At 34.0% G+C, this 23392-nt stretch overlaps 2 protein-coding genes across 8 annotated transcripts in view; one reads left to right on the top strand and one right to left on the bottom strand.

The window, feature by feature from the left end:
• Positions 1-16729, bottom strand: part of LOC127854040 (uncharacterized) — a 183001-nt gene extending 166272 nt beyond the window's left edge. For all 7 annotated transcript variants that reach the window (XR_008036891.1, XR_008036892.1, XR_008036890.1 and 4 more), the window contains exons 1-6: positions 16648-16729; positions 10034-10105; positions 9684-9770; positions 8711-8766; positions 6963-7010; positions 6032-6094 (exon numbers count right to left, since the gene is read on the bottom strand). Coding sequence is in view for 4 of the 7 variants with exons in the window: in XM_052388968.1 (XP_052244928.1) it covers positions 6032-6094; positions 6963-7010; positions 8711-8766; positions 9684-9685 (169 nt within the window). In the remaining 3 variants the exon portion in view is untranslated. The remainder of the gene's footprint in view (positions 1-6031; positions 6095-6962; positions 7011-8710; positions 8767-9683; positions 9771-10033; positions 10106-16647) is intronic.
• A 953-nt stretch (positions 16730-17682) lies between these two features.
• On the top strand, positions 17683-19714 carry LOC127853855 (putative nuclease HARBI1). Its single transcript, XM_052388656.1, has 4 exons — positions 17683-17824; positions 18468-18569; positions 18708-18892; positions 19520-19714. The coding sequence occupies exons 1-4, from the start codon at positions 17683-17685 to the stop codon at positions 19712-19714; spliced, it is 624 nt and encodes a 207-aa protein (XP_052244616.1).
• The last annotated feature ends 3678 nt before the right edge of the window (positions 19715-23392 follow it).

The following is a 23392-nucleotide window of genomic DNA, read 5'->3' as shown; positions in this document are numbered from 1 at the left end:
GGGGTTATCAACTGCACCAATACACCGGTAATCAACCAGGGGAATATCATATGAAAAAAGAACTATCATGCATGTTTGATTTGTTAAAGTGTGTCACAAAATTTCCCTAACTGCCGATGTCGGCTATAATTTCGGTATAAACATGCACAGAAATTAACATATATATAATGTTAATGCCGATATGTTATTGGACATTTTGTATGTCAAATGTTCATTATTTGTATTTAAATTAAGACGATTGTATTGAACACGATACACGTGTGTATTAGCACCCTACTGTAGTCCCGGCGGGGTTATCAACTGCACCAATACACCGGTAAGCAACCAGGGGAATATCATATGAAAAAAGAACTATCATGCATGTTTGATGTGTTAAAGTGTGTCACAAAATTTCCCTAACTGCCGATGTCGGCTATAATTTCGGTATAAACATGCAAAGAAATTAACATATATATAATGTTATTGTCGGTATGTTATTGGACATTTTGTATGTCAAATGTTCATTATTTGTATTAAAATTAAGACGATGCTTATTTGCCAGAAAGCGTTTATTTCAAATTCAAAACAAGCAATAATCATACATAATACCAAAATATAAAACTAACAAAATGACAACACTCTCGCTTAACGCAACGTTCAGAAGCACGCGCACTTAACAAAATTATTGCAACTAATGCAAGCTGTAATTAATATGTGACTACTTGCTATACAACCAGTATCATGCGAAAATTGATCTTATTTAATTGTGGTTCCCTCTTTGAATTTATGTTGCCTGTCGACTTTTAGAATAATGTGTCAGTAAGAAATGTATTGCTTGCTCTACAACTAGCATCATGCGAAAATGGATCTTATTTAATTGTAAATCCCTCTTTGAACTTAAGTTGTCAGTCGACTTTTAGAATAATGTGTCAGTAATAAATGTTTTTCTTCAGTTTCACATGTTTTTTCAAGAAAATTTAGTGAAAGATGCAAATGTGTCTTATTTATTTTTTTCTGTGTCTTCAATGTATCTTATTTATATGTGACTGCGTGCTTATTTTTTTTTAAGAAATGAAAGATGCAAATGTGTCTTATTTTAATTTTATCCATGTCTTAAATGTGGCTTATTTATATAAGATAAAATGATATACTGCCAGTGTCATGCAAAAAAGGATCTAATTTCTTAATATCCACATTCACGCTTTGTTCTTTATTAGCACCGTCTTTAATTAGGCTATCTATTTAAAGTACAGATTACTGTGAACTTAATAATTGTGCAACGGTGATGTTGATCCATTATCGTTGTTTATTTAAAATGTAGACAACAAGTTAGCAATTAATGAAATCAGTTATTTTGGAAGTAAATCTAATTTTTTCTGTACAGTAGCCAGGTGGATGTGTATTGAGCGGATAAGATAGGGATCACCACAACAAGTTTCTAATACACAGTATAGACTTCCCCTATTATTGTAATTGTTATTTACCTGATTGGAATAAATAAAGTGTTAAAGATCATTTCATGTGAAAAGCAGGATTTCTGACATAATTTCAATCGTTTTGCTTTTATACAAAATTTCATGGAACAATGAATATATTGGCGCGATGGAACACAATTTATAAATCAAGCTGACAGTATAGTATCCGTTTTTAATTATGTGTAATTTAATTCGCATCTCTCCCTTAACTCGTTCAATGACACGTGAACTTATATCAATTATAAAACATCACGTGCATCATTAATTTTTTTTTTTTAATTATGAAAACATATTATATGTTCTACATGGTTTTGTTTAGTTTTTTTTCTCAACCAGAGAGACATTATAAAACATTGTTATATATAAAGCGCTTTACTTTTCTACATTACATAAAGATATATCGATTTTTTTGTTAAGTGTACGTGCTTGACATATTTATAAAAAGGCAGTGTTTATTTTTGTAATAAAATCGAAAATTGACATTTAATTTGATGCAATCCACATTGTTTAGCGGCCAAGCGCAGTACTCCGCTCTCGGCGGCCGATGGTGTATTGCAATATATACAATGAAAAGCTGGGTTTCTGACATAATTTCAATCGTTTTGTTGACGCGGAAGTGCTTTTTGGTGGCCGAAAATACTATTGTTCCCTTTATTTAAACCTAAATCAGTATTTTTTTACACTTGAAGGTTTGTACAGCGGGGATTTCGGTACCGGCGCGGGTTTATGTGCTTGTTAAGAATTACCGAAATCCCCGCTAAGAGGCAACATATGCTGATTTATGCTTTGATTAAACATTGATAACTAAATTGCAAAAGTGTATAGCATATTGTAAATAAGGTAGTACGATATCATTTGTTTCATCAGATTTGTTTGGAAAATACTTTCTGGAGACTTATTATTACTATGTCATGTTATATTTACATATACTTTTGTGTAACCAATGTTTTAAATGTACATTTTACCTTTTTTTACATTCGTTTACACATTTTTCACATTAATTAACTATTTAATAATGGAAAAAATATTCTGATAAGAGTGTTTAAATGATTAACACTAATATGATTGTGTACAAATCAACATTAATGCAAAGCCAAAACCTAAACATAATGACATATAGACCCTTTAAGGCGTAATATGGGGGATTGGCGTAAACATGGGTGATTTCGGCTCTGGGCGTACGAATGTAGCAGTACCGAAATCCCCGCTAATTATTTTCCAAAAGAAGTAACCGAATGGGAGATAATACATGTCACTGGTTGCTAATGAAAAAAAACACTATAATAATTTTGTTGACACTTGAAGGTTTGTACAGCAGGATTTCGGTACCGGCGCGCGTTTAAGTTCTAGTGTAGAATTACCGAAATCCCCACTGAGAGGCAACTTAATGCTGTCAAGAGTGCTTAATAATTAAAATTAATATCATTTTTTTGCACCTTTACATTCATGTGAAGTCAAAAACCATTCATACCGATGACCTATTGACCCTTTAAGGCGTAAATATGGGGATTTCGGTACTAGGCGGGCGAATGTAGAATTACCGAAATCCCCTTTTCATCATCGCACATTAGTGTAACATAAATGTTAACACAATATATGTAGGGAAACTCATATGATTCGCGTAATGTGAAAATGATTATTATGCTATAATTCGACCACGAAACTTGACGTGACTTAATACCGGACATTATGGAATGGAGCTACGCTGGCCGTATTTGACATAAGACCCATTTTCGCATATTATCTTATCAATGCTTATATGAATTTGATTGCTATAATCTAATGCGTATTCGACACGGAATTATTGTCAAGGTTTTTCATTTTGTCAATATTTATCATAGCAGGGGACATTGCTGACATCAATATGGATACTGTTTTCATTTTCTGTCGAGAAATGATATGACTTATTATCAAGATTATTTTATAGTACGGTAGCGTTCTCTACACAAGTGAGATTTATTTGTACTGGTAAATTGCTCTTATACTCACCATTGGGACTCGACGATCGGCTCGAATAAAAATGTTAGTCGCTTAAAAGTACAAATTCATCATATTGAGCACGATTATTATTATTATTATTATTATTATTATTATTATTATTATTATTATTATTATATAGCTTTTAGAAACTTATACCTTAAAAAAATCCCATTGGAAAAAAAAATCCCATGGGAAAAAAAATCCCATGGGACAAAAAAATCCCATGGGAAAAAAAATCCCATGGGATTTTTTTATTTTTTTAAAACACGATTTAACGCGTTGAAATCGCGAGAAATGCTCATCATTTGTTAAAAGGTAGTTTTTCTGAAGGTTACATGACTAAATCTCTAAAAATCAGAAAAAAATCCCATGGGATTTTTTTTTCCCATCAAAAAATGGGATTTTTTTTCTATCAAATAAAATTGAACGAAAATAAGCACAAATGCTTTAACAATGCTTAAAATCGATATCTAAGCACAAACGAACGTGTTTTATGTTTTTGAAAATCCCATGGGATTTTTTCTCCCATAAAAAAAGCTGGAGAAAAATCCCATGGGAGAAACCAAAATTCCCATGGGATAATGAAAAATCCCATGGGATAATACAAAAATCCCATGGGAACCCCAACTTTGCAAATATAGTTCATAGTGAAGAAAACGCATTTAACAAGCAAAAATAACCAATTATTAATCACAAGTTAGACTTTTATCTTATACTTAATCACAAATAAGCAAACCTTTAAGAAAAAGGGTACTTAAGTTTGCGAAATTTCGGTTTCGCAAAGTTTTTCCGGTGGCCGTTTATTAAGAACGTAAATACTTGCTTTTTGATTCATACGGTTGATAGTCTATTCATATGTTATCATTGTAAATGGAAATAAGGCACAATTTACAGCAAGCACATAGTGATTATAAATATACACTATTTTATTATTGTTGGATAATTTCTAAAGTAACAGTGTATATGTAATTCGCGAAAATATGTTCATAAGCGCTTGCGCGAAGAAAAAAATCTGAGTTGTCTATTTCGTTATACCATTCAACCGGTCGGCAAATTTTAATACAGTTTAATACAGTTTTTGTTATACCCATGCGACGTTTGTTAACTTCTTCATATTAGTGGACGCTAAATAAAATAACCTATTATATCAAAATGGGCCACGTCAGGCTGTTACTCCTCCAATACCTATTCTAAAACGGCAAACTAACTAAACAATGTTTAATCGGCTAATCAATATATCGTTAGTATTACATAAATGTTTGTATTCACTGTATATAAATGTATGAAATAGTTGCTGTTGATTTATTATTCACATTATTTCTACTATTAACTATGTTTTGACAATAATTTAGTGTAAGAAATATACAACAATTGCATTTGATTTTGTGAACTTATTTGAACTCTTGTTGTTATTTTTACCGATAGGGATCCTCCAACCCAAATACTTCCCTAAATGTTTATATCTACTATCCGATGCATAATAAGCCCTCTCTAAATATATGGCTACTTTTTGCATTCTACAAGAGCCAGTTACCTTGACAACTCAACTAAACATCGTTCCTACTTGACAAGTATCCAACTTTCATCATCCGTCTGTAATTTTTCCATTTACATTTATATTAACCGCGATTCATTTTAGCATGCATACAAATTTTACTTCAAAACAATATTCATTATTAGCTATTTGGACATGTAAGGCACATCTGTAGATATGAATATCAATGGCAACAACTTACAAGTGACAGGCGTATTGTAACATGCCTGTCATATAGATAAGTATGGATTATAAACATATGCATACCCTCTACCATCATTCGATTACTTTTAAGTCATTTAGCATCTACAGCGTGTAATCGGTTATGTTTGCAAACTATTTAATCCTTGCATGTTTACAGAAAACTGCGTGTAAGTATGTAGTAAAAAAAATTCTTACATACTATTTTAAAATAAATCGACGTCAAATCCATATCTGAAATAAATTGACAGCACATTTATTAGCTTGAGATAATGATATCTTAAAATTATTGCTGTTCCGATTACACATATGATGATGACCTTAATAAGATTTTGGGTTTTGATAGTCAAATCGACATCAGCTTAAATGGCTGAAAAAGTATACGTATTTAAAAATATTTTACGAATTGAAATATGAATAGTACAAAAAGTACAAATTTGTGTCAAATATGGAAATAGCAATCATGTTTGAAACTTTTTAAAACTCTGTCATTATTATAAAACTGGTAGAATGCTTGAACAATTGTGTCAGATGTTCAAAAAACACATAATTTATAAGACATGTTAAATAAAAACGTAAAAAAAATGGAACAGACCGTTATGTTACGAACTGTTGATTTTCATGGATTAATAACACTTGCCAATATGACATGGTTATTTGACTCAATTCCCTTCCCACAGCAACAAAAGGGGAAATTGTAAACAGTCCTCCCCCCCCCCTCCGAACAAACAAATTCGTTGGAAAAGAATAAAAGAACATATAACAAAGGAGAAACCAAACCGCTTTAAACAAAATGGATGAATTTGTTAATGCGAAACATAAAATGCACCTTATTTTCGGATATTAAAGGAAATTGTCTAACCTCTCAATTCATTTAATTCATTGCGATATTCTTGTTGATTGTTGATGGGGTCCTCTGACGGTTCTGCAATGAAATATTAAGTATCTATGGTAACATTGAGTATAAATAGTTTTGCATTGTCATTAGAAAACATGTTCAAGCATAAATCAGCTTTCTGCGTCAATAAGATTATTTTCAAACGTGTTAGTAATTTTCACATGTAATGCTTAAACAAATTATATTTAAAAGCATATTTGCATTCGATTCGATGACACAATTTAAAACATTATAGGTTTTAGTTTTCATACAGTACCTTCCACCAATTCATAATTATTTCTTTACACTATTTACACACATGCAGCTGACAGTTATAAACGATGGATTACAAGCTTCAGTTAATTTCATTTACAAAATGCAACCAATGTATTTTTCATCTTCATTTATTTTCATGTGGAAATACTTACTTCGCATCAGATACTTAGGCAATTCATATTCCCGATACTAAAATGCAATTTTTGTCAAAGTTTATTGCGCCTTAAAACGATATTTTGAATACATTTATCAAACTGAATTTAAATAATATTCCGCCTTGACATACAAGGGTCCTCCAAAGAAAAGGAACTATTTTATCATTCTGATTTAGAGGTCTGGAACAAACAACAGTGTATTTGCTGTACCTATTGTTGCAAAATGGGTACGCGTACATATGTTGTTTACGATAATGTTTAGTTAACTTTTCAAGTAGTGTATATGTTATAAATTCATGTTTTCGTTGTGGGTTGCACAATCAATTTTTGATTGGCGATCGGAACAAGGGGCAAGCATATATCAATGTGCTCCTTTAAAAGGAGCTAAATATGTAAATATTTTAACTGAAATTAAACTTCATCTCAACCTCGCTTATCTTGCATTTGTAACAAGTGGCTCCTCAGTTACATTTGTAAGTCCGTACCTGTTAATGGCAAATCGTAGACTTCAAAAACCGGTGCACAGTAGGTGTCTGAAAGAAAGCGAGTACTTTGATTGCAAATATAAATTCTTTGCCATTATATCTAAAATGAAATAATTTAGCAAATTCGTCAGACGAATTCATATGTAGATATTCATTAATCATGCAATCAATGTGCAAATATATATCATTACAGTTCAAACCACTGTGCAAAATTGTGACACTGTTTACTCGCAATACAAAATGTATTACAGACGTGTGCAAGATAAGTATTGATGCAAAGCATCAAAGGGCGTCGGGAATTTCAGTGTAAAAGGCACTCAATGAAGTGACATGGAGCGATTGTTTTTCTACTGTTAATATTAATATATTGGCCGATTATTTTAAACAAAATAGAAAAAGATACTGGTATAACCATTATCTATGATTTTGTGTTAAAACCCCCAAATAACCATTATCTATGATGTTGTGTTATAACCCCCAAATAACCTTTATCTATGATTTTGTGTTGTAACTCCCAAATATATCATATTTTATTTACATTGGTTTCCTTTTTTTACTGGCATCCGTGTGCAGTTTTCATTAATGGAACAGTACTGTGTAGGTTTTAAAAAATCTGCTCTATATTGTAAGCGTAATTTCATATTTTTCTCAACTTCAAGGGGAGATGATTCTGAACTTATTCTTACGTTGCTCATTTACGATAGGGGTTGAGTACTCATTGATATGAAAACACTGTCAACGTTTTAATGTGTTTACGACCCCCCACCCTCTAACACATATATTTCATGATCATAATAAAAACAAAAAAATGGTTACAATAAAACAGCATATTTTTTTTAACTAAAATGTCTACATCAAAACAAAAAGTTAACATAGAACACAAATAAAATAATTTGATTCTACTGGGTCTCGAACCTGGGGCCTCTCACATGTGAAGCGAGCGTGTAACCACTACACTACGGAACCGCTTAAAAAAATCACCTTCTTACTAAGATATTTATAAGCTATTAATAGTCGGTTTAAATGTAAACCCGGAAGTTTAGACGCTGGATAGTGAGCGGGGTTAAAGGTCCATACCCAAGGGTCCATACCACTGGCAAGATACGGGTCAGGCCTGCGGACTTCTATATGTGGTTCTTAAACAAACCTGAAGGAGGACTTGATAGTAATGAGACTGGGGTGCTGTGATGTTGCTCCTCATTGATAAGCAGCTGGTTCCTTTATCAAGACTCATTATTACAATTAATAATACGTTTTGTGCTTCGCGCTCTATAGCGCCTTTATTAATAACTAGGTGGTTGCTAGGATAGTGGGGCAATGAAGTTTTGTTTTTAAACAAAACCAGAAAGTTTCACCGGTTCGCGTATTTGCCCAGTCCCTGTGATCTTTTATTATTGCCCAGTCCCTGTGATCAGTTATTAATTAAAACAATTAGCTTTGCATTATTGGCAATACATGTTGTAATAAATGTAAAAGGCACAAATGCAGTAATTATTTACACTAATTTACACAAAAAATCACCACTATGCAAGATATTCTGACAACAAAAATATATACATTGATCCGTAAAATAACTTCTCCTCCCATAAGCGAAAAAAAAACGTATTACATACTAGTCGCCGCACTTCAGTGCGACGCCAATTATGTGACTTATATCTTGATCTAATAAAGCTGCGCTACAGTAGAGAGGCTGCTAAACGATCAATTCGACTACATGACATGTTTTAGGATAAAACTTAGTTTCATACTTCCTTTCTCGTCGTTGTTTCCATGGCTTCCATCAGTGATTTGGTTGTGGTTGTTCCTAACGATATTTGCATAACTTATTTCATGATTAAAACAGAAACTGACTATCATCTATGCATATATTTTATAAATCTTGAAAACTAAACATACCTTAAATTGTAACTGGTAATAAAAGTTACACTCAAAGATGAGACTGCACGGTAAGTTTTTGACAATATTGTCATGTCAAGATAAATCAACACCATCTACATTTGTATCGATGAATGATATATTGTGTTTATGTACGATTTACTCTTAACAATAGGTCAATATATATGTTTCATTACATATAAATTGGTGAGTTGAATAACCACAATGAGTTTCATAACAGTTAACGTTATAACAAATGGTCGATTACTATTTGAAAAAGCACACTATGTGACATTTGTGTAAATATATTGGCTCGAAATAACTTCATTTAGAAAAAAACTCTTATTCCGAAACAGCAAAAACAAAAAAAAAATTAAAAATGCCTGTCGACAAAATTTTAAGTTTGTTAATCAGAATGTAATTCGTTAAGAAATTTATTTTAAATGGAATCAATATGACCATTTAGCTCGGGCATAATTTATTTTGTGCAAGATACGCTATTAATGGGATAAACATATTAGGCATACTATTTAAAATATGTGGTTTAAAAAATATAATCCCGGTAACTTAAATGAGCCCCATTAATTACTTTTCGGACAAGGTACATTATAACCATAGTTGACCTTTTAACTTAAAGTTTGCATTGAATTTTACAATGGCATTGGTCTATGGTGACATGTCATGCATAACGCGTACTCTAAACGCTGGACACTCAGTAAATACAAAGTAACATTTCAAGTTTGTTCACAACGTCTCGGTAGTCTTTGATTTATTAAATAGTTTAGCAACTTAACAGAAATAGAATTACGCAATTATAATTTATAAAACAGCATTCATGATACTTACATTAAAATGTATGAGTTAAAATAAGAGAATTTTAATCCTAATTAAAATTCGTATTGGGCCAGGTTATCAAAGACGCGTCTCATTGAACTGAAACAGGTAAAATAATCGATTATATTTATTGGTAAGTCGATCATTGAAAGACTATAATAATATTATAACAGAAAATGTTCTGAAATGCCATGAAGAAACGCGCGTCGACAATACAGGACAATTATACGACACGATCTAATTCCAGAAACAAAATGAGGCGAAACAGTCTTGTCCGCTTGTTTCTTATTTACAACAAGTGACCAATTGTTTGTACAATACAAGTCAAAAATATTATATAATAATACAAAAGCTGGGATTACCTTAGAATGATCAATTAGAGTTGGAACCGGCTAAAAGCTAGCAAAACATTTCAGTTTGCCCATCAGTTCGCACTGAAAGAAGAAAGTTAACAGATAAAAAAACATCTACAATACACAACCAACCTATACAAGTGAACCATAAGCAATTAATTCTAGGGTAATCACGGTCAATGTAAAAATCACATGAAGCAATTAATGGGTTGATGACCTACCTAACCTTAAACATAGAGCCCAGCATTAAACAAAAAAACAAACAAGTGAAAATCGACTTTATACTTATTAGAACTTGTTTTATATGCCCAAGTCATTTTCAGTAGGCTTGTGAATTCATATTTCCTATACAAGTCTAGTTCTGATTATCTGTGACATAACAGTGATACCTTGACGTCCGGAATGGGTTGTTTAAGCGTTATCCCGTCAGACAGTGTTTTTACATTTCATTACTTTTACCTTTCACTGTAACATTTGATCCTGCAGTTCACATAGGGTCATTGTGTTAACGTTAGACTGTCCGCCATATCACGCTCATCCTGTCAATCACGTGATTAGTAAACCGATCCATCGTGGTCAAATCTATGCTCCAGAAAATGTATATGGCTCTCTTCATACATGTGTATCGAGATATATACCATTTATATACATGTATATAGAGTGAATACGCCTTTCTATTCCCAAACCGCCGCTCACCCCGAGCTCCGAAGTTTTCATGTGCTCCGAATAATAATATAATGATTTGCGTTGGTTTGCAACATATTTCTTTCATTTATTAATTGTATACCTAAGCTATGGAGTAACAGTTCATATAGTAGCGTGTTCTAATCGTATCTTATATTTTCAAGTATAAAAATGTTCTTTTTTTACGACTTAAAACCAATCGTCATCTTCGCCTGTAGTCCCATCAGCTTCCTCCTGTCGAGCCTCTGCAGCTTCCCCAACGTCTTTCTTTAGCATCTTCATCCACGTCGCGGCTCCAAGTTTTTCTAGGCCACCCTCGTTTTCTTTTCCCTTGAGGGATCCAGGTGAGTGATTGTCTAGTCGTAGGTGATGCCTGCTTGCCATAGGTGTAGCCTATGAATCGCCAACGTCTTAGAAAGATGTCTTTTGCAAAGGGCTTCTGCTTTGTTCTTCTTCATATTTCCTCGTTGGGGACCTAATATGAACAGCGGATCTTGAGGATCTTCCTGATGCAGGTGTTAATGGAAACCTGGATTTTCGTTATGCTGACGGCGGCGGTGGTTCTACAAGTCTCTGCTCCCTAGCAAATAAATTAGATTCACGGTCGTATTGAAGAGCCTAATATTGGTAGTCATGCTTATCGCGCCTGATCCACATATGTTCTTAAACTAACAAAAGGCTGCTCGCGCTCAACCGATTCGGTTCGGACCTATGCATCCGTTCCTTGTTATCCATCTTGATGCCGATGTAAAATTGTCTAATCCTCCAGCTCCTCGAATTGGGCTGTGGTGGGTGTGTCTTTGGATGCATTAGTCTTGGATACCTTGCGCCTCCGTCTCTTGATGGTGAGGCACAGTCTAGCTAGCTGAGTTGCCCGTTACCATGTTGCACGTTTTCCTTCATTTGTTGTTGAGTATGGGAGAGAAGAGCCAGATTGTCTGCAAAGTCGAGGTCATCTAACTGTCTCCAGTGTGTCCACTTGATTCCGTTCATGACTCAGTCTATTGCCAGCAGAAGCAGGAAAGGCGAGAGTAAGCAGCCTTTCCTCATTCCGTTTCTCACTTAACAGGCCGCGACGTTGAGTTGTCTTACATGGATGGGTCTGCAGGTCACCCCTCATAAGACTACCTGATGATAGTGGCTCTACAGTCTCCACTTGGACTGCAGGCCAACGCTTAGGAATGCCTTTATATAGTCGATGAAGTTAAATTATTCCTCATGGAAATTATGACAAACTAGCTTGCATAAAAATTATAAACTACCTATATAGTAAACATGTCACTTTTTAATCGTAAAAGACACATACCATAATTAAAACTAACAAAGCCATTATTGTTCTTAAGCAATGACACCACTTGTTGAAGAAGTAACCTGGACGTGTTATTTTTTACCCCACTTAACCCCGATTCAAGACTAGCCTTCATATTATCAACATAATCATTCTAAAAAATGTTCAAAATTACTAAGCAATAAATGTAGTCTCTATAGTGTTAACACTATATATATTCTGACACAGATTCATCAAGATTTAGTCATACATGTAGCCCCTAGATTGGAAAAACATTTATCTAAAATATGAACTGGCGACCTAGTGTCTCGATGCCCATGACACAGATTTGATTTTAAAGTCAGTTTGATATTGTCTCCTTAAACATTCTTTCCAAGTTTCATTAATATTATAAATACTAATACTAAATGTAGCCTCTGGAGATGCAGATTGTTTTTCTAAAAATCGATCTGGTTACCCAGTTTTGCATGTGACATAGATTCGAACTTGGCCCAGACATCATCCAAATAAACAGTCTGACATAGTTTTATCAAGATCAAGTCTAGAGTGGTAACACAGTATTTACGGATAATACATGGTTACTTAATTGATAGACGTACAGGCATATATATATAGTGCAGATGACCAGTCTGACCAGGTTTCGTTAACGTTTTTCTAAGAATCGGTCCGGTGACCTAGTCATTGAAAGCATGTAACCCAGATTCAATAGTGGCTCAGTTATAGTCTAGATAAACATTCTGACGAAGTATCATCAAGATTAAATCATAAATATGGTCTATTGAGTGAATAAAAGGTATTCCTAAAATTTGACATGGTGTTTTAGACAAAAGTAACCCATATTCGAGCTTGTCCTAGATATTGTCTAGATAAACATTGTGAAAAATTTCATCAAGATTGGAAAACCGATGTTGATGCTAGAGTGGTTATGACATAAATGTTGACGATGTACACCGCTCGCCGCACACCGTACGACGACAAACGCCCGACATAGGATGATCATAAAAGCTAACCTTGAGCACATGGTCAATAGGTTGACTATTATATCGGGAAAATCATCGTCAAACGTTTAATGAAATGTATACGGGACAGGGAATTCCTTTAAAATTACCTTACCGAAAAGCTCATATAGGTTCGGGCTAAAAGGAAATACTTAACCGTTGAATTTACCGCGGTGCATAATAAAAGGGTATATACGAACGCGTAATTTGTAGTAGTGTCTGTTTCAGGTGTTTTCAGTCAAATTAGTGTTTGCATATTGACAAACAATAGTAGTATGGCTGAGTAAAATATGCTAAGATTTTTAGTAAAAATCGAAACGGGTTTGAATTTGGTCGGGACACATTAAGTCGTTATTTATATTTTCTATTTCTCTTATAATATACCATATACGTTAACATTACTAACCATACGGCAATAAACTTCATTTAATATTATATGAACCGTTTAAAAAAAACAATGCCTTAAAACGCACACTATTCTTGTTTTAATCAACAAATATTGTCTGTATGTACATACCACAAAGCATACTCATGTATATACGCTAAGTTGATAATTGAAAAGGCTTCTAACCTTATTCATTCACTTTTGGATGGAAACCGCTTTCTGTTATCGTTTAAAAGTAGATAATTGGTAAGAAAGGATGCTAGACTACAACCAAATTTGTCAGACATGTGGTATCTTACCCTTTTCAATATAGAACATATACCATACAAGAGGCACAGTAGGCGACGTGAAACTGCTTGCATATTTGCAAATCTGGTGAATTCTCTAATATCTATGCAAGCCAACATTGCGTCTATGTATTAACCGTGACACCGGTTTAAAATAAACAATCATGTACAAGTTTGTGATTGACTATAAACCGTTGAAGGATATTGAGTTGATATCAAATTACTGCAAACAGGTATCAAGTCGTGTATAAATCAATATCTCACTTGCTTATGGTAAACACGCTTTTAAACGTTTTCATACTTATGTTCAAGCTAACAATGCGATTACTGAAAGATGTGATCGGAGGCAATGACTTGTTGATTTTACAATTGTGATATTATTTAATTACTGTTATGACGTTACATGCTATCTAAATATCGACGTGGGACGAAGAAAATTAAACATGTTTGACATAATTTGATTTAACAAGTGTGATCACGATTTAGGAAAACATTTAAGAGCACTTTTTAATTATTCTTTAACATACTATATAACTCACAACACTAACATATAATCAGTTAAAATATGTGTATCTAACGGTCATGTAAAGTAAGGTCATAAAACAACTTGAATGATCACATTGTAAGTAACAAGAAATAATTAAACACATTAATCAATTTACATAACTTGAAATTTGTGTAGGTCGTTTGATACGTGCAATTCGCTAACGTTTACTCTCGCTAAATACCCGTGTTTTTTGCAATTCTCTCACTTTCAACATCCGCAAAGCATATCAAGTTCTATAGAAGTTTTTAAAAAAACGTTGCACTGAATTCATCTTTATTTCCGTTGAGGTTGTCGCCAGAATTTACGAACTAAATAACAATCACGTTAAGGTGATATTACACACAAAAATCTGACTGTGACTTGTTTTGTCATGATCAGTTGTCTATTGAGTAAATATCCCCAACAATAACTGTGGCAGCAGACGCAAATTTGCTAGTTGATAAACGTTTGTCAAATCAAATCGTTTTGCACTGTGCCAAGTCAGGCTTAGAATAAATTCAATTCGACGCTTCCGAGCAATAATTGTATTCGTGCCGAGGCAAAAATAAAAAATAGGTCCGTTTCGGGTCTCCTTGGAAAAAACAGGGTCGGTAGGTAGGGATTTTTTTTCTCTTTTTTTTCGGGTACTAGAATGGAAGGCTACTTTAGCTTATAATAAGACAAACATGTATATATATGCTTTGTTTGCTTGATATTACATCTTATATGAACGAAAGTGAACACATTTTGATTCGGGAGACACGGTCGGGAGACCCAAAACGGACCTTTTTTTTGGCCTGAGGGTGAAATATTCCAAACCGATCGGGCAGCAATCTGTTTGTCTGTTTATGTTATTTCTTTTTCCAATATTTAAATTAAATAGTCACATATAATCGTTGCGCTACATTTTTAACGGGAATGCGTAGGATTAATGACAGTGTACTTTTAAATAATGACGGAATGAACACTTGAGCATAATATTTGAAAACTATGTTTTAAGCTGATTTCTGTGCATAAATTATATCACAGTTTGGTGTAAAATTGTTTTTTCTTAATCTGATTATATTTTACAAATTATAGCGATTTTAAAGTCGGTCCCGAGCAATGTAACCCTCCTAAAAAAATCGACGTAAAACAACTTTTGACGTGATATAAAGCAAAATATATGCTTCCAGAATGTGTGTTAATATCGAAATTGGGTTATTAATGTCTTTAACATTTTTATTATTTGCCGATTATATATTGTTGAACACTTTGTTAGTGCAGTTATTTAAAAATGAAATTTAAGCATGTTTACATTATATATGCTTTAAAATGAGTATGTAAATGATACGCATTTCCAGTTTGCTGTGATTTAATGAAATAAGTACAATACAAATGAATTGATTCATTTTTTTTCTAAATTGCGTCCAATTTGATATAATGTTTGCTTTCACTTATATTAGTCGCATTGCGAGAAAGAGGGCATTATACCATATTGAGTTACGCTAGGTTTCCAACTCTTATAATCGGACATGTTACTCATTTGTAATTTAGTACCAACACTATCTAAAATGATATAATTGCTACACGTTTTAAATATGTAAATGTGCATCCCCAACACACTTTGATATATCGCTGTCAATACCATATAAATCAACTATTTGTTTTCGAATAATGGGTCATGTTACGTTCACACACAAAACCAACAGACTGCTTATCATATGCTTTCTTAAAAGTCATCAAACTGTGAAAGTCAATAGCTGTAACTTAAGGCCTTTTAATACACATTACGTCATCTGCAACATGTAAACCTGTTATTCAAAGTGAAACAAATAAGATGGAACATTTTGCAATGTCTACCACATCATATAACTTTAAATATATTTGCTTAAGGCTATTTATAATCAAATATGGGTCATGCAAGCGACCGATTTCAGTTTTCAACAATAATGTATCCGTTTAGAGTGTGGTTTACATGTTCAAATCATCGTTATACAAACTGCATACATGCACCAATTTATCATTTTATATATCATGCAATTTTGCCAAGTGATGTTTTACAATACGCTATGTTTGATACCGCGAGATATTCGTGCCATTCGTGTAATTTGGTTTTAATGAGAAGGTCTTCAATATTTTCGAATATGGCCTCTTTTGTTACACATTATAGACACACGTAAAACGAAAGTGGACAAGGAACATATTTGCAGCCATACTATGTCCTCATATAAATAATACGTGAGTTACATGCACTTAAATAAACATGCACATGTTGTTCGTCAAAACCATCATTTAATTTTAATATATAAATACAAACATAAATATTATGTTGAGCTCATTGTTAACACAGCATAAATAAAATGAAAAAATACCAAATGTTGTTATAATACACACACGTTAAGATTAGCACTGTATTTCTATTTGTAAAGCTTTTTTGTCATTTGCATATTCTTATATTCATATTTAAATATACCTAATTTGTGATAAATTCCTTCTGATGTCAGTGAATACATATAAACTACTGAATTAAACGGTTTTAAATCTTTGGATTCCCAATGTGTCTATTTATAGATATGATGCGGTAGCGTGTAGTCAGCCATTCCTTTGTCGAATGCTCATGCCTATGGTCAGTTAACAATAAGGTTTATTTCATATTAAACCATAATTTTGATTTAGAACGGTATACTTAGCAGGGCATAATAACACAATGTTTTAAACAAAGTATTTCCTTTTTTAAACGATCAAGCATATAAAATATACTGTAACACTTTTTCTATTTAGTCATCACTGTCCTAGTAACTAGAGATGCATGGTCACTGGCGAAATACATTGTAGACAACAATGACGTACATTCGAATAGTGTTAATTATACACGAACTGCTTATATAAACAAGTTAAACAAGCCGAAAAAGTAAGAAATAATTTAACGACTAGGACTCAGTTGTTCGAAACCTGGGTAAATTTTAACCCTGTGATAACTGTCGGATAAATTTAACCCAGGGTTAATTTTTTTGGGTAAGTGTTGTTGCATCATGTTGGTTAAATTTATCCTGCGTTTTGTCTGGATAAATTTAACCCTGGTCTAAAGGTTGGTTAAAATTTATCCATGTAAACAAACAAAATGGCCGAATTTTATCTGTATCGGAATTCACGCAAGAATCGCCAACATTCTTTAAATGTTGAGTTAAATGTCGAAGAAATGCGCAGGCGTTATAGATTTACACATGCAAATATTGATAGAATTTGTGATTTAATAGGCGGAAACATCGAAAAATCGACACAGCGTTCAAACGCACTTTCTATCAAACTACAGGTTTTAATTACATTACGGTACCTGGCGTCAGGAAACTTTATGCAGACCGTGGGGGACACTTTTTTCGTCGATAAAGGTACTGTTTCCAGAGTGGTAAACTCCGTTGTCAGCCAGTTGTGTTCCCTCAAAAATCGGTTTATCACATTTCCAACAACATCTAAAGTTGTACGCAGGGAACAAAACGCATTTTACAATATGCTTGGTTTTCCCTGCGTTATAGGGTGCATTGATGGCACACATGTCCGCATACTGTCTCCAGGCTCCCCTGCTGAGAGAGACTATGTTAACCGGAAAAACTTCCATAGCATCAATGTGCAAGTGACATGTGACAGCCGAGGTAAGAATCTGGGACAATTTTGTTCAACACATCTATAAATAGAAATTAAGGCCCGTCCACAAAGTCTGTTATTACTTTCCCTAATAACGTGACATCGTTGACACATATTTTTTAAGTGGGCAATGCTATCCGATTTACACCGTTCATTTTTATAAAAATTCCGCTTGTTGCTGTATTTAATCTCCAACCCATGCTACGACGTTTAAACTGATAAATGAATAAATTTAACAAATATACAAAAACAGTTAGCACACATTAGAGCGATTTTCATTGACTTCAATATCTTCTATGCTGTTTACATACCATGCTCGCTTTTACGTTTACAAATGCCAGTTTTGAAATAATGCGTTTTCTTGACACTCATAATCGCGTGAAAGGTTAATGATACACGTTTTCATTCGCATTGTTTTTTTACAAAATCACGACAAATGTCAAGTACAATACAAAAAAATACATATTTGTTTGATTGCTTTATAAACTTATAAAAGATTAGATATAACGGATAAAAAATTAACGTTTTTAAACTGTTATTTATTCTTTTCCCCAGAATATGCTGTCCTATTTATAGCTGGCGATGTTCTAATTATTGATCTTAAACGGCCGAGAAACACTAGCACATGTGTTGGTTTCTGCTATATTTAAGGTCTTATCACCAGCATCAATGCAGCGTGGCCGAGAGCTGCACACGATGCCCATGTCTTCAGAAGTTCAGCGATACGAACGTACTTAGATCGGCATCACCAAAGTATGCGAGTAAACCATTAATTTCGCCCATTGTATACATAGTACTACGCTGACGTCTCTAGTTCGTAGCATGTGATTGTTAAAAAGCGATACTCGGTTTTGGGCATTGTTTCACCAATACATATATACCAATTTGCAGGTTTAGAATATAGTGTTCTTCTTGGGGACAGTGGGTGCCCCTGTCGCACGTTCCTGCTGTCACCGTATCTAAACGCTGCTAACGCTGTCCAAGAACGGTACAATGACAGTCACAGCAAGACACGATGCTACATTGAGCGCCTCTTTGGTGTTTGGAAGAGACGCTTTCTCATCCTTAACGCTGAGGTATGGGCGATCTGTAGTTTACTGTATGCTTACATATTTTATTCAATACACATAATGGTACTGACGTTGACAACACCGTGTCCAGGGGCGGTTCCAGGATTTCTGGTTATGGGGGGGGGTGGGGCGGGACATTGAAAGATTTGTTGAGGGTCCACGATTTGAGTGATTTTGAAGGCTTTGACAACAACTTCTCGAGCATGTCACGCCCTATATACTGTCATCAAAGTACCTTTTTATTATGCCAAACAAGTGCATAGTTATTGTTTTTGGCGAAGCCCCCCGCCCCACCCCCGGAAGCTTCACCCCCCCCCCCCGCCCGGAAGCTTCACGACTTTAGTGATGTTGATGGCTTTGACAAGTTTAAATAGATGATTTCCATCTAATTTAGTGTGAAACATCAAATTAATTGACTTAACTTCGGCGATTTAAGCGGGGGGCGTACGCCGCGTCCGCCGCCCAACTCCCCCCCCTGGATCCGCCTATATACTCATAAGTTATATTTCCTTTATGTGCAGAATGTGTGATGATGTATTGCATCAAGTTTTAGTGGAAAACCATATTTTCCAAATTTTCAACGTATACTAGTCAATCGCCATTATCAATCTTATTTATGTTACATTCATCCAGATAAGACTGAAGCCAGAGAAATGCAGCAATGTGATTATAGCATGTGCTGTTCTTCACAATCTTGCCAACTTGTGGGGTCAGCCGGAAGTACTTCCTGAGGACGAACTGCGTTACATGGAAACCCCGGCATACATCGGACACCAGGATGGTCGTGGTATACGAGACCATATCGCCAATAACTATTTTGCACGCTGAAATGTGCACATGCACATAAAGCAAATCTGGAAAAAAGGAAAAAAACACAATATAAAGTGGCATATCATATCATATATATATATATATATATATATATATATATATATATATATATATATATATATATGTTTATTCATTTATTTATTTAAACCAAAAAGTTGAACAGTTACCCATGTGTGTGACAGTGGTTATTTAACACATTTTGCACATAAAAAGAATTAACCGTCGCATAATGCATACTAGTTCATTAAAAGCGAACTATTGTTCATTTTCCATCATCTTTCTGGTCTGCGCTAGTTCATTAGTCATGTTGCGGTAGAACTCCCCCTGGTTCTTCACCATTTCCATCTTCGCTGCAATCAGTTTCATTTTTTCCTCATGCAGCCGCAAATTACTTACAAAGTACTGCTTCTGTAATGCCTTTATGTCATTGCTCCTGTAAAATAAGTGAATTACAAGATTCCACAAACCCGACCGACTTTAATTTTGTGCCGAACATATTTCTTTTGGCCATTTGAATTTAAATTTACAGCCAAAAACTAACTGTTTAAAAGCAATGTGTTAAAGTAAATTACTTTATTATAATTAAGATTGTGCCATTTCAGAATTATATGGAAATGTCGCCTTATCAACCCTTTATTTTTGAAGATGTTAGTGGAAACAAACAACATATTTTACAGAAGAAATATGTTGTTTTTTTGCAGACATCTTCATATTGCTTTTTAGCCACAATGAGTTTTCTGCAGCAAATATAATGGTGTTACAGAAAGAGACACAATTTTGTCCTGCGGGCTAACTTGTTTTGACATATTTCGTCGAATTCGACTTTTAACTTGATTGGTAATCTCTATACCAGACAAGTGGGCTGACTGCATCTGAATATTCTAATCATAAATACCTTTTCGATTTTTTCTTTGCATCCCCTTGCTTGCTGGAACACGGATCTTAACGAGAAAAAACAACAAAAAAAGTGTTTAATATTAAGGTTATCAATAAACCTATATGCTAACACTATCAACAAGCCTATCGTCATGACTACGTCCACAACATTTTCTACTACTACTACTACTACTACTACTACTACTACTACTACTACTACTACTACTACTACTACTACTACTACTACTACTACTACTACTACTACTACTACTACTTCTACTACTACTACTACTACTACTACTACTACTACTGCTAATACTTCTACTTCTACTACTACTACTATTACTTCTACTTCTGCTACTACTACTACTACTACTACTACTACTACTACTACTATTATTACTACTACTACTACTACTACTACTACTACTACTACTACTACTACTACTACTGCTGCTACTACTACTACTACTACTACTACTACTACTACTACTTCTACTACTACTTCTACTACTACCAATACTACTACAACTGTAATTACTACTACTACTGTAACTACTACTACTACTACTACTACTACTACTACTACTACTACTACTACTACTACTACTACTACTACTACTACTACTACTACTACTACTACTACTACTGCTGCTACTACTACTACTACTACTACTACTACTACTACTACTACTACTACTTCTACTACTACTTCTACTACTACCACTACTACTACTACTGTAATTACTACTACTACTGTAACTACTACTACTACTACTACTACTACTACTACTACTACTACTACTACTACTACTACTACTACTACTGCTGCTGCTGCTGCTGCTGCTGCTACTTCTACTACTACTGCTACTTCTACTTCTACTACTACTACTACTACTACTACTACTACTACTATTACTACTACTACTACTACTACTACTACTACTACTCCTACTACTACTACTACTACTACTTCTACTACTACTACTACTACTACTACCACTACTACTACTACTATTACTTCTACAACTACTACTACTACTTCTACTACTACTACTACTTTAACTACTACTACTACTACTACTGTAACTACTACTACTATTACTGCTGCTACTGCTGCTGCTGCTGCTGCTTCTACTGCTATTACTTCTACTACTACTACTACTACTACTACTACTACTACTACTACTACTACTACTACTACTACTACTACTACTACTTCTACTACTACTACTACTATTACTACTACTACTACTACTACTACTACTACTACTACTACTTCTATTACTACTTCTACTACTACTACTACCACTACAACTACTACTACTTCTACTATTACTACTACTTTAACTACTACTACTACTGTAACTACTACTACTACTACTACTACTGCTGCTGCTGCTACTATTACTAATACTACTACTACTACTATTATTACTACTACTTCTACTACTACTACTACTACTACTACTATTACTTCTACTACTACTACTACTACTACTACTACTACTACTACTACTACTACAACTACTACTACTACTACTACTACTACTCTTACTACTACTACTACTACTACTACTACTACTACTACTACTTCTACTACTACACTTCTACTACTACTTCTACTACTACTACTACTACTACTACTACTACTACTACTACTACTACTACTACTACTACTACTACTACTACTTCTACTACTACTACTACTACTACTATTACTACTACTACTACGTCTAATACTAGTACTATTTGTACTACTGCAACTGCCACTACTAATACTTCTACTAATGGTATACTAGAACTTGCTAATCAGGGATCTTGAAAAGTAACATAACACTTTCCAAAATCATATTTAATCGACGCAAAAAAGTTTTACCGTATGGGGAGCTATCGCGCTCGTTCGTCCTGCTTCTGCTGTTGTCGGATTAGACCTGCGAAGTCTTCTGCCCATTTTCTTTCTCTGAAATACAAAATAATTCAATAAAATGTTATTGAACAGCAGTGCCAATAACACGAAGCAATCATATCAGGCATCCTTAGAAATCTAAGGTTTGTTGAACGCACAAACGGATGGGCAAGATGAATATTTTCATCCTCATTGATAGAGTTATCACCATATATGTAATGCATACGACGACTACTTTAAATACGTTTGTTCTGTTTACGTGGGAAAATGCAGATTTGTGTCCTTGAAACTATGTTTTTTTAGAAATTTAATTCAAACTAACCCGTCATTTGATCAACGGATTCAGAACTCTCTGTATGAGACTTTTCAATCGCTGTAATAAACGATGACCGTGAAATACTTAATGAGCGCTGATGTAGATTAAATAGAAGTTATTTGATTAAATGTTAATCACTACACCTGTCTGTTCATTACACGCAATAAGTAATTATTTCAATGTAAACTTTATTTTCAGTGTTTTGTAGAAAATGTGTTTTATTAAAGCCATCATATCTATATGATGATACGCACCTGTCTCTTTTAAGTTCCTTGTGCCTGTATTTGACTTCGACTGCTCTAAAACACAACAAAATGTAACATTCACTCTTCACAATTTTACAGGCAATTTCATGTTATTTAAATTTATGTCATAATGCATGATATTGAATAGATGGTGATTTGTGGAAAAAAAACACTTGCATATATTGCTTATTTAAATCAGTAAACAGAGCTTGCGACAATTATGCGCATATGCAAGAACGACGAATCGTTAATACCACAGTGACTATGAATATTTTATAAATGGAACAATATGCGAGTGGAATGAATAAGATGTTACGTAAAGCAGACAA

Source organism: Dreissena polymorpha, chromosome 12 (assembly GCF_020536995.1).
Source record: "Dreissena polymorpha isolate Duluth1 chromosome 12, UMN_Dpol_1.0, whole genome shotgun sequence".
NCBI lineage: Eukaryota > Metazoa > Mollusca > Bivalvia > Myida > Dreissenidae > Dreissena > Dreissena polymorpha.
This window is presented reverse-complemented; position numbering and strand designations above follow the sequence as displayed.

Bases quoted from the DNA above. Each gene is read 5' to 3' on its own strand.
- LOC127853855 (XM_052388656.1), top strand. From the start codon at position 17,683: ATGCTTGGTTTTCCCTGCGTTATAGGGTGCATTGATGGCACACATGTC. The intron at 17,825-18,467 runs GTAAGAATCTGG...GCTATATTTAAG, and splicing joins AGTGACATGTGACAGCCGAG to GTCTTATCACCAGCATCAAT. The intron at 18,893-19,519 runs GTATGGGCGATC...ACATTCATCCAG, and splicing joins TTCTCATCCTTAACGCTGAG to ATAAGACTGAAGCCAGAGAA.